Source organism: Myotis lucifugus, unplaced genomic scaffold, assembly GCF_000147115.1.
Source record: "Myotis lucifugus unplaced genomic scaffold, Myoluc2.0 scaffold_903, whole genome shotgun sequence".
NCBI lineage: Eukaryota > Metazoa > Chordata > Mammalia > Chiroptera > Vespertilionidae > Myotis > Myotis lucifugus.
Genome location: NW_005871951.1, coordinates 149,732 through 161,831, shown reverse-complemented (window position 1 = coordinate 161,831; position 12,100 = coordinate 149,732). Strand labels below are relative to the sequence as shown.

At 54.0% G+C, this 12,100-nt stretch overlaps 1 protein-coding gene across 1 annotated transcript in view; it reads right to left on the bottom strand.

Moving 5' to 3' along the window:
• Nucleotides 1–362: 362 nt before the first annotated feature.
• The window catches only part of LOC106695156 (E3 ubiquitin ligase Rnf157-like), a 34,952-nt gene continuing 23,214 nt past the window's right edge, over nucleotides 363–12,100 (bottom strand). Inside the window, exon 3 of the mRNA XM_014448719.2 lies at nucleotides 363–464. Within this exon, the coding sequence (XP_014304205.1) occupies nucleotides 372–464 (93 nt within the window). The 3' untranslated portion in view covers nucleotides 363–371. The remainder of the gene's footprint in view (nucleotides 465–12,100) is intronic.

Below are 12,100 nucleotides of genomic sequence, written 5' to 3'. Positions count from 1 at the left end.
GGCACTCTGTCTGGGCGTATGAGGTTAAGAATAAATTTAAAAGTAAATATAATCAATGACTACGGACTTCCTATTCCAAGTTCAAATAGCTCCTCTTTACACAGGCTTGTGGAGGTCTCTGCAAGATTCACTTTCTCTCCCAGTAATTCTTCTTTTAAAAGAAATTCAGCCGCACGGCGGCTGCCAGGGAAGGGGCAGGGCTCGCCCTCACGGACGATGAGGTGAAGCCTGAAAGGTCTCGATGCAGAGCCCGACCTAAGCAGGCGCGGGTCAGGCTCTGGGGCCGGCACCCCTGCTCTGCGAGGCTCTGCGGGGCGGGCTGCCCGAGGAGGGCCTGGCCCTGGCCCCATGGAGCGCTGGGACCTGCGGACTTACTTGACCAGCCGCAGTGTGTCCTTGCGGATGTTGACCAGGCTTCTCAGCGTCTTCACTGGCTCCTGGGGCGGCGGGGCGGCGTAAGGAAACTGCCGGGCAAAGCGGGAGAAGACAGCGGTGAGTGAAGACCCGTGACCGCCCCTCCCTGGCACGGGGCCTCGCAGCCTGGCCAGGTGAGGGGGGCAGGTGCCAGGCCCGAACGCCGGAGGACACGGAGAGCCGCCACAGCGTGTGGACTTGCTCCAGGTCACAGCCGGTAGAACTGGGATTTGATTTGGCGTCAAAAGAGTGAGATTTGCCCAGCTGGGGTGGCTCAGAGGTTGAGTATCGACCTACGAACCAGGAGATCGAGGTTCGATTCCCGGTCAGGGCACAGGCCCGGGTTGCGGGCTCAATCCCCAGTAGGGGGCGTGCAGGAGGCAGCGGATCCATGATTCTCTCTCATTATTGATGATTCTCTCTCCCTCTCTCCCCTCCTCTCTGAAATCAATAATAAAACAGTATTTTTTAAAAAAGAGAGATTTACCTGCTTTTCCCATTCCATGAAGCTCACCTGAGTCAGCGTTCACAATGTGGATCGCTAACAAGAACGCCTACAAGTACCAAACGGACACACACGCGGTGTCCGCATTCATCACAAAGGCTTTTCCCTCTGACCTTGGACGACGGGTGCCAGACCCGCAGGTGTTCCCCTCAGAGAGGCCACACGCGCCTGGGGAACGTGGGACTGCGAGCAGGGAGAAGCCGGCCGCCCGCGCAGGGCACGGTCCTCCGTTCCCGGCCCCTCAGAGGCAGCAGAGGCCTCTGGAACCAGCGCCAGGAGCTCTCCCGGGGCCATCACGGTCCCTGGCTGCCCGGCATTGACCTCACACTCTCCCGCAAGGAGGAGACGCGAGGAGACACAGGAACACACTGAACTGGGAACTGCCTTCAGAAGATGGATTCTCCAATGTGCCCCGCACGGTGCCGATGCTTTGTGGACAATGAACGATTTTGGCATCTAATTCACAGAAAACCTACTAGACGGTGTAGCTCTGCCTCAGCGTGGCGCTCCCGAGACAGCCTCGCTCCCTCCTGGAGCGGCTTCGGGGAGCGGGGCCCACCGTCCACTCTGCCGGGGCCTCCACGGGGTTCTGCTGACGATGGTTCTTTCACTCAGAAAACACAGCCGACAGCACCTAATTTTATGGATCCGATATGATTGCTGATAATTCACATGCGTGCACATGGCCCTTGAGAAAACACATTCAATCTAAACTGTCACATGTGTATCCAATTACCCTCTGTGGGTACCGAGCAGCAACATTTTACTTTCTCCGTTGATACATTAAACACGCATCCTTTTAAAATACCTGATAGTGGGGTTTCCTACTTACAAAGCAACGCATGTAGGGTGCCCCCCCAAACGTATACGCACTTTGAATAATTATTCATCCCAATGGGCTAAATCTGAAAAGAAAGAAACATCAATTGAGCTATCAGAAAAAAGGGTGTCTACCTTTTTTTGGGGGGGACACCCCGTATTCAAGCAGAAAAGTTGAAAAACACACAAAAAAGTACAAAATCAGCTGCCATTTCACCACTCAGCGATTTAGACCGAAGCTAACACGGCGGGGTCTTCCCCGGGAGGCGTCCGTCCACACCCGGCCCGCCTACCTGCCTCCGCTTCTCCGAGCCGTTTCAAGCTGCACACGCTGCTTTACAGCCTCTTTTCCACGTAGAACAACGTGGTGGACACTGGTAAAGCCGTGATCGGACGTGACCTCCCACGGCAGCGGCAGAGGCACGCTTGCTGGAATCAACCCCATAGTCCTCCCTGGTTTCCGCTGGTTTCACCTCGTGTGTGTTTGTGTTTTATTTTTCTGATATAAATGTGGTGAGTGCCTGGGTCCTGCATTTCTGCATGCTCGTTTGATTCCTTCCTTAGGACAAATTCCTAGGCCTGGAATTTCTGGATCAAAGAGTAAGCATATTTTTTAAGAGTTTTAAGAATATGTTTGCCAAACTGTTCTCCGGAAAGCTGGTTCTGGTTTTCTCTCCCACCGGCCGCGTGTCAGAGGCTTTTATTCGGGGAAGCCGGAAACCCCATCAGCCCCGGCTGTGGCCCATTTCTCTCCCTCGACCCCCACTTCCACCAAAGGAATTTAAAACGATTTTCAAATACACTTAAGCAAAAAGAAATTAGGGCAGCAAAATCCGACACAAATGCTAGTCTATAGTAAAGCCAAAATAAATGACTTTGGGATTAAAATAGTTTTCTGGAGCAGCACGTTAATCATATACATTTGCACAGGCACGGGGGAGTGAGCCATAACTCCTCCCGAGTTTAAAAAAAATAAATAAAAGACCAGTCCTTCCTTCCCTCTTTGCCCTTTTTTCCTCCACACCCTCCAAAAAAATAAAAACAATAGAAAAGGGGGGAAAAATCCAACGAAAGCCTCGTGATCTTTGTCTTCCATTTAGAATGTTACCTGAGCCTCAATTCTCTGTCACAAGGTGCAGGTCCATGTCATTCTGTGTCCGCCAGTCTTTACCTGGAGCCTGCCTTCGTTATGAAAAGTGAGATGGCCCTGGCCGGTGTGGCTCAGGGGCTGAGCACTGACCTACGAACCAGGAGGTCATGGTTAGATTCCCCGTCAGGGCACACGCCCGGGTTTTCGCCTCGGTCCCCAGTAGGGGGCGTGCAGGAGGCAGTCAATTGATGATTCTCTCATTTTGATGTTTCTCTCCTCCTCTCCCTTCCTCTCTCTGTAATCAATAAAAAAATTGTTTTTAAAAAAGAAGGAACGAGACTCAAAAGATTGGTGTAGTTATGGAAGGCCCCAGGGCTAATGAGCAGCAGAACCAGGATTTCGACCCAGAAGCCACACTCTTTCTGCTGCAGCTGCCTCGGCTGCCGCGGGGCCGCCTACAGGTGGTTCTGATGCCGGGATGTTCTAGGAACCTGAGCAGAGTGCGGGGAGTCTGACAGTTCAACAGTCACCTGCTCAGGTTCTGGGAGCGAGTCCGAACCCCCCGGAGGTCACCCTATGCGTCAGCAGCAGCACATAAAAAAGGCACCTAATGCCACCCCCCTTCTACATTTAAAAATATATTTTTTTATTAATTTCAGAGAGGAAGGGAGAGGGAGAGATAGAAACATCAATGATGAGAGAGAATCATTGATAGGCTGCCTCCTGCACACCCCCCACTGGGGATCGAGCCTGCAGCCCGGGCATGTGCCCTTGACCGGAATCCGACCTGGGACCCTTCAGTCTGCAGGCCAATGCCCTATCCACTGAGCCACACCAGCCAGGGCTCCTCCTACATTTTAACAGGAGTGTCTAAGGCAGTGGTTCTGAATGTGGGGCACACACCCCTCAAGGGGGGCAATTTGATGTTTAAGGGAGGCAATTCGAGAATGAGTTATGAACAGTGAATTTTTTGCATTTCTTATGGTTCTAGGGGCCTCATATACTGTATATAAATATATATTGTGACGTATTTATGCATTTCAGGTCTCTATTATATGTTTTGAAACTTTATTTGCTATTTTTTCCTATCACTTCATATTATTATTCTTTTAACAATTTCTCAGCGATTTCCTCCCCAGGACTTCAACTGTCCTTCCGTTCTTTTATTTTTCTCTTTCGTGGATGCCATGCTCTTTGGAAGCTTGTTTAGACCAACTTAATGGCCTTTCAGGCTTCCTCCCTGTGAATAGGAGTTCACTGTTTGAATAATAAGAATTCTATGTCACAGGGAGGGGGGGGCATCAGGATGTTAGAGATGCTCAGGTGGGCGTGGCCAAGAAAGGGGGGGACCACTGGTCTAAGGTCTTCTCAGAGCCCAGCTTTCTCGGAGCACAGCGAGACAGAGTCCTTGTCGGTGACTCTCACGGCACCTGCAGAGGACACACATGGCCATGCAGGGGGCGCCGATGGCAGGGAGCTCTGCGCAGCCGCGGCCGCTGCTCACCTTGCGCCCAGGAGGCTGGAACGCGCGTTACTGACAGGCGTGGCGGCTGCTCCTCTGAATTTCCAAGGCCCATTCACTCCACACTCTCCTCTGCCTGCTGAGCCTGGGGCTCAGGGATGGGCCAGGCACGCCTCTGAGTTCCGTCTGTAGGGCTTACACCTGCTGCCCTGCGTGGGGTTCAGCACCTCCCGACGGGCCTGCAGTGTCTGTGCTGAAATGAGCCCACATCTCAGAGTAATGTGAATCCCACAGGCCTCAGGCCCAGGACGGGAGCATATACAGCGTGGGTTCAGCCAGATGAGCTCATTCAAAGGGGCCCCCCCGGGGGTTGCCAATCAAGACTCTGAGTAATTCTGCGCCAGCTTCCCTTTGACCTTTAACCCTGGTGTTCATCAGTTTCTTCTTTCACGTTGGCCTCACGTCGGCAAAGTGCCCCCTGGTGACCAAATGTGGAACTGCTACTGTGTGTGTGTGTGTGTGTGTGTGTGTGTGTGTGTGTGTGTATACACACATACAATATGTATGTACACTAGCATATCAACCATATATCCTAGATACTTTTTAAGCCATTCTAATTTCAACTACCCCTACAAATGCATTCACATTTTTGCTGTAGAAAACGTGGTCACAATGCATATGAAATGGAAGGATACCTTGTTTCAGTGGTAAATTACTGGGCAATTCCCAGGAGCCTCTAAAAGGACATAACCCATTCATAAAAATAAACAGCTTCGGTAAAAAGCCTTTTAAAAAGGACATGATTTGCTAGTATTGCTCTTCGTCTCAGGCCCGATCGCGTGCAGCGCATGCCCGCTGTGGCTCTGGAGCACCTTCGAGCCGGTGCCCATCCTGTGGCCTCCCCCATCTTCTTATTTTTCTTTTTTTGGTTAATCCTCATTGAGGATATTTCCCACTGATTTTAGAGAAGGCGGAAGGGAGGGAGGGAGAGGGAGAGACAGAGACACAAGCACTGGCTGCTTCCTGCATGTGTCCTGGCCGGAGCCAGGGATCGAGCCTGCAACCCAGGTGTCTGCCCTTGATGGGGGAGCAAACCCTAGACCAGCGGTTCTCAACCTGTGGGTCGCGACCCCTTTGGGGGTCGAACGACCCTTTCACAGGGGTCGCCTAAGACCATCGGAAAACACATCTATAATTGCATATTGTTTTTGTGATGAATCACTATGCTTTAATGATGTTCAATTTGTAACAATGAAAATACATCCTGCAGATCAGATATTTACATGATGATTCATAACAGTAGCAAAATGACAGTGATGAAGTAGCAACGAAAATAATTTTATGGTTGGGGGTCACCACAACATGAGGAACTGTATTAAAGGGTCGCGGCATTAGGAAGGTTGAGAACCGCTGCCCTAGACCCTCCGGTGTGCAGGCCGATGCTCCAACCACTGAGCCACACCAGCCCAGGGCTGCACAAATACAGTCTTTACTTAGAAAACAGGAAGCCCCAAATGCCAAAAATCTGATTCCAAAGAAAAAGAAAATGATTTTAGGCAGTTTATAATTAAAGCAGAAGAGTGCTCATTTGGTAGGTTAGCAGGCGTGTACCATTTGTGGCAAAGCATCAAATGATAGTTACTATGGCGACCAACATCTGGAGTCATGTGAATAACTAACGCCTTTACAGCCCTACAGTCACCCTTTCGTCGGCAGGTCTTAGGGCTTTTATATTTAAATTTCAGTTCCTTCTATTTGATGCCTGGCTGTTTTCTCCGCTTTCTCTACTTCCTCTCTTCTCAGAAGTGTAGTGTGTCCACGACTCAGCAGTGGGTATTTTTAGACTCGCGCTGCCTTGGAGCGTTTTCTTAGATCAGCGTCAGGGGAGAGCAGTGTCGTCTCTGCGTGGATGCCGCAAAATGAATGCAAATTTGCCTGTTTAACCAGCTGCTGCCGGAGGCAGGCGGCGTTGCGCCTGCGGTGGGCCAGCACGTCAAAGGGCTCTATTTGCAGCAGAAAAACCCCCTTTTTGCTAAGTTTCCATCCAGTCCTCCCGGGAGTTCACCGCCACAGCAGGAAGGTGATCACAAAGCCGACAAGACACCCCATTCCCCAACCAGAGGCGGGAAGGGGACCCCAAGAGGGTGTCGCTGGGTGACCTCAACACGAAGATGCTCTGGGCCCAGGTCTGGTTCCCAGAGATCCGAGACGGCGGCCCCTTTAGAGCCCGTGACGCCTCCGCTGGGTGCCCTGGCAGGACACAGGGCCGGTGTCATGGCTGTGACCGCACAGCGAAGGCTGACCTTCCCAAAACATCTATCTATCCATCCATCCATCCATTCATCCATTCATCCACCTATGTATCTATGTATTTATATATGTATGTATTGATTTATTTAAAGACTTTTTCCTGTTTCTTCTTTTTAAAAAAAAATTGATTTCAGAGAGGAATGGAGAAAGAGAGACAGAAACATCAACGATGCGAGAGAATCATCAATCGACTGCCTCCTGTACACCTCACACTAGGGATCGAGCCCACAGACAAGCATGTGCCCTGACAGGGACCTCCTGGTTCCTAGGTCGATGCTCAACCACCGAGCCGGGCTCCAAAATACTTAAACCCCAGCACGAGCAGGCCCAATGGCTCGATTCTCTCTGTCCACCTTAACCAGGGATAAGGGAAGAGTGCACACTCCATTGGAGGGTGAAGCGCCGTCATAAAACCGCCCAGATCCCCGGCAACGGCCGTGGAAGACCCTCGGTCGCCCCATTCTTACGGGTCAGGTCTTGGCTCCCATGGGGGCACCGTGACCTGCAGGCAGCCCGTTCGGCGCCACTCTGACGTCAAATGCACCCACTAGAACAGCGGTTCTCAACCTGTGGGTCGCGACCCCTTTGGCGGTCGAACGACCCTTTCACAGGGGTCGCCTAAGACCATCCTGCATATCAGATATTTACATGACGATTCATCACAGTAGCAACATGACAGTTATGAAGTAGCAACGAAAATAATTTTATGGTTGGGCCACCACATGAGGAACTGTATTTAAAGGGCCAGAAGGTTGAGAACCACTGCACTAGACTCCGGGTACTGTTTTGATGACAAATGAAACGTACGCGACTTCCGGTTTCCTCACGGACAGGAAGCCCTCGCCAAGATGGGGACCCCTCCCAGCGGGACAACAACAATCCCCCTCCCCCCCCTGCTGTGCTTGCACAACAAAGGCTGTTCCCCGAGCGCTGTGTTCAGATACAAAGGATGTTGCCCAACACCCGCTCATTTCGAGCAGCGCCCAGAGGGACACAGTGCTCTCCGCGGCAGACCAGTCATCTTTTCCGCCCGGCGAGTTGGTAAATAATGGCTAACGGCCAGAGACGCCACCCCTTTCAGACAGGCACCCCATTCTAGACGCCCGGCTTCTGGGCTGCATCTGGTCAGGAGACGCATCACCCAGCTCCCAAACAGGAATCCGCTTGTAAGAAAGAGATTTTCAGACGCCTGACGCTGTGTGCAAAGAATATGCCCAGAGAGGCAAGCCCCGTATCAGTCAAAATATGCATTTAAAAATAGACAGTGTACATTTCCCCCCAAAGAAGCATAGTAGGGCTATTGTGTTCTAGACGGTGAATCCCAGGGGCAGAACACAAATACCCACAGGATGTCATGGTCAGCGTCCAGCTCCAAGGCTGAGTTATGTCACTGGGGCGCTCTCGTCCCGTGTCCCACCCATCCCTTCCCTGCCTCCTACCTGAGCTCTCCGCCCCCCTCCACGCCTGTCGCCCATCGCCTCTCGGCCCATCCCTGCAAGTCTCCATCCCTGAGCCGCGTCCTCCAGCGCCCCCCGCCCCGCCCGTTCCCTGCAGCGGCCTCTGAACGGCTCTTCCTCCTGTTACTGATCGTCTGCCCGCTACCAAGAGCCTGGGCTTCAGGTCATCTTGTTTTTATTGATTTTTATTTTTATTTTTTGAGAGAGTGGGGGGGAAGGGAAAGAGAGAAAGAGAGAGGGAGAGAGGAACACTGATGAGAGAGAAACATCGATCGGCTGCCTCCTACACACCCCCTACTAGGGATCAAGCCCACAATCTAGGCATGTGCCCTGACAGGAAATCACACCAGTGACCCCTTGGTGCATGAGATGATGCTCAACCTACTGACCTACCCTGGCCAAGCTCTGGCCATCTTCCAGGGCTTGTCAGAGGTGACCCCAGCTCATCCAGAACAAACAGGGTGTCTGAGCGTTAACCACCTGCTTTCCGAGACTCAAAATAGCCAAGTGCCAAGTCTGAACACAGCACGAAGCAAAGACGGTGCAGCAGGTGGTGATTCCCCAAGAGGCACCGCATGGCCCTACCTCCCAGCCGCGCCGGCCGGATCCTGGGTCTGCGGTCTTAGCCTGGCCACGCGTACAAAGATCCTAGTTAATAATCTGCCGAGAAGGCACTGCCCCGCAAGTCAGGCGCGAGGCCCAAGTTCAGCAAGAGGATTCAGTGCCTGGCTGAGTCTAATGAATAAATTATGGAAAAGGAGAGGCCTGCAGGGGCAAACCTGACCACACCGCCCGCCCACGTGCTCAAGGTCGCCGTCCCCAGGAAGACGGCACGAGCGATGCTGTACCTTAGGGAGGTCATTTGCCTCTGGTTTCTTCCCCCAAATCCATCACTGCTCTGACCACGAGGGAACACCCGAACCCCAACGGCGGGCGAGTTCCACAGACGAGCTCACGGCAAGCTCAGCCCAGATGGTCAAGGTCACGAAAAGTCACAAAACCCGGGAAACGGTCACAGACTGGAGGAGCCGTGACAACCGAAGGCCCTGCGGGGTCCTGGGAGGAGCCTGGACCTCTAGGGGTGCAGCCCTAAGAACGCTGCAGCTTTACGGCAGGAACGCACCTGTGCGAGCATTCAGGGCGGACCCAGGACCGTGCCAGGCAAGGTGCCCGGGTGAGCGAGCGGTCCACGGGCATTCTCTACCTTCGCAGCCTCCGGAAGCAGACAATGACATTTGAAAAAATAAGTTCTGCCCGGCTCAGTGGCTGAGCATCGACCTATGAACAGGAGGTCACGGTTCGATTCCGGGTTAGGGCACATGCCCAGGTTGTGGGCTCCATCCTCAGTGTGGGGTGTGCAGGAGGCAGCCGATCCATGATTCTCTCTCATCACTGATGTTTCTCTCTCTCCCTCTCCTTTCCTCTCTGGGGGGAAAAAAAAAAGTCCGGCAAGAGCCACGCTGAGATGAACCGCAACGCAGAGGAGCAGAGGAGCTCGAGGTGGAGGCGCGGGTCTCCGCTCTGGGTGACTTCAGGCTAAGTCACTGCACGAGAGCAAGTCTCCATTCCTCAGCCGTCAAACAGGCCAAGTACCAGCGACCTCACCGCTTGTGAGAGGAAAGGCTGCCCGAATCGGGGTCCAGCCGGGAAAACGGAAACCACACCAGTGGTTTTCAGGGAGAGAATTTCATAGAAGGAGCCGGTTAAACAGGCGTCGAAGGACGAAAACACCCTAAGGGGACACGGAGCTGACAGAGTGACCAGGGGAAACGGCCAGCCCCCTCGTTCTCGGATCCTACAGGCCCGACGCTGGCCCTCACCTCCCGCCGGCAGCCCTCTCGCGCCCCCTGTGGGCAGGGCCTGGCAGGGAGCCGTGGGCCAGCGGGAGGCGTGGCCTGAGGAGCCCCAGGGTCCAGGGTGCCTTGGGGCTGGGAGGCAGCGTCAATGTCAGCTGTGAAGGGCTCTGCAGACTGTAAATGCCACCCACGGGTGCTGGCTTTTATCATGGCATCTAGTAAGGTCCTAGGCTAACCGCACGCTCCCCCACCCCTTCCTTTAAAAAACATGGTGCACAGGGTGGATCAGTGGAAGAGATTCACCTCCGGGGCTTACAGCGTTTAAAGTTGTTGTTTTTTAAATATATATTTTTATTGATTTCAGAGAGGAAGGGAGAGGGAGAGAGAAATAGAAAGAAACATCAATGAGAGAGAATCATGGATCGGCTGCCTCCTGCACGCCCCACACTGGGGATCGAGCCTGCAACCCGGACCTGTGCCCTGACCGGGAATCGAACCCTGACCTCCTGGTTCCTAGGTCACGCTCAACCACTGAGCCGCGCCGGCCGAGAACGTTTGAAGTTGTAATAAATGGAGGCCGTGGCTGGGGACGGCATTCTGTTCTGTAACTACAGCGCCTGGCCCGCGAAGCGCACTCCTCCGGGCTCCTTCTGAAGCTGAGGCCTCCGTCTGATTCAGTTCTGTAATAATCGGGGCTCCTTGTGGATGTCACTCACATGTGCCCAGCTGTCAAGCCAGGGGGCCCGGGACTCTGCTTTAGAGACGAGGGCAGAACAGTTTCACAGCGTTGAGGCCGCTCCTGCCTTATCTCTTTAAAAGCTCAACCAGCGACCCAGGTTTTTCTGTGAAACGCGGCACCAGTAAGTACAGTTTCCCGTAAGCCGGGCAAACCACAGGAAACAGGGTGAGAGTGTGTACCCGGGTCTCGGGGCGTTTCAGAGAAACTTCTAGGAAATTCCTGCAACACGTGCTTCGGTCTCACTGCCGAGCACCAGAGTTCCCTGTGCTCCGGTGCGTGAAGACACAGCGCCCACCACGCCGGGAGGTCCCGCCTGGAGCGGCCTTTTCCGAGTCCACGGCACTGAGGTCACGAAGGCCCTCCTCTCTCTCCTCCCTGCGTGTGGGGGTCTGATCTTCCCTCGAGCCCACAACCCGGGCGTGTGCCCTGACTGGGAATCGAACCGTGACCTCCTGGTCCTTAGGTCGACGCTCAACCACTGAGCCACACTGGCCGGGCTGCCGCGGGCTGTTTCATGAAGGGGTTTGTGGAGCCATCGTGATGAAGTTTAGGAGCTAAGACCCGCTGGTCCTGCCAGAGAACCGTGTGCAGACGGGAGAATGAAAATGAGATGACTTAGCAAAAACGAGCAGAGGCCACGGGAGCGGGAGACCGAGTCTCACCTCAGTTCTCACACTTGCTGACACGAGACCCGGGCATCAGCCTCCTTATCTGTGCAACGGAACTGGCCGCCCTTGTCTATCTCGTGATTAAGATCAAATAAAAAGTATTTTCACCATCACACAGGGCTATACAAATACAGGCTATCAGCTGTGATGTGATCATCACCCGTGATGATATTATCTTCTTTAAAGAATTCTACCCACCATGCAACTCCTCACACTAGAATGATCCCCGAGATACACTGTTCGATTAACAAGCCAGGGCAGGGGTGCGAACGGGGTGCGCGGTGATGTGTGGGTGCCCCGCCCCCTCCCCGCCAGGTCTGTGCTCTCATCCCCCCCGCTGCAGGCAGTGTTGGCCACATGCGGCCCGGCCGTCCCGCTCCTTCCCGGGAATGAGGAACCAGAGCCACCTGTTCCTCCACCGCCGGCCGCAGGCCGAGACAGCCGGTGACTCACTGAGGGGCGCACCGCAGGCCGGCCCGGACTCGGGTACACATTGTACCCCGAGGCTTCCCGAGGACCAGGCTGAAGCCACTGCGCCCAAATCACGTGCTCATTCTCACTGGGCGTGTGCCCCACGCGGAAATATAGCACAGCGTGTCCCCCACAGCGCTCTCCACCAAGGCCTTCACAAAGGCCCGGCTCAGATTTGCTTCCGACCTCATCCAGAGGTGCCCAGAGGTGCCCGAGGAGGCGGACTCGTCGGGGGTAGGAGGGGGGGATTCTAGGGCGTCTCCTCCTCCTCCTCCTCCTTCTACCCCTCCCCTCCCCCCTCCTCCTCCTCTTCCTCCTCCCAGAAGCGAGTTTTACCATCCGAATTGGTGTGGAAATTCTCATACCGGG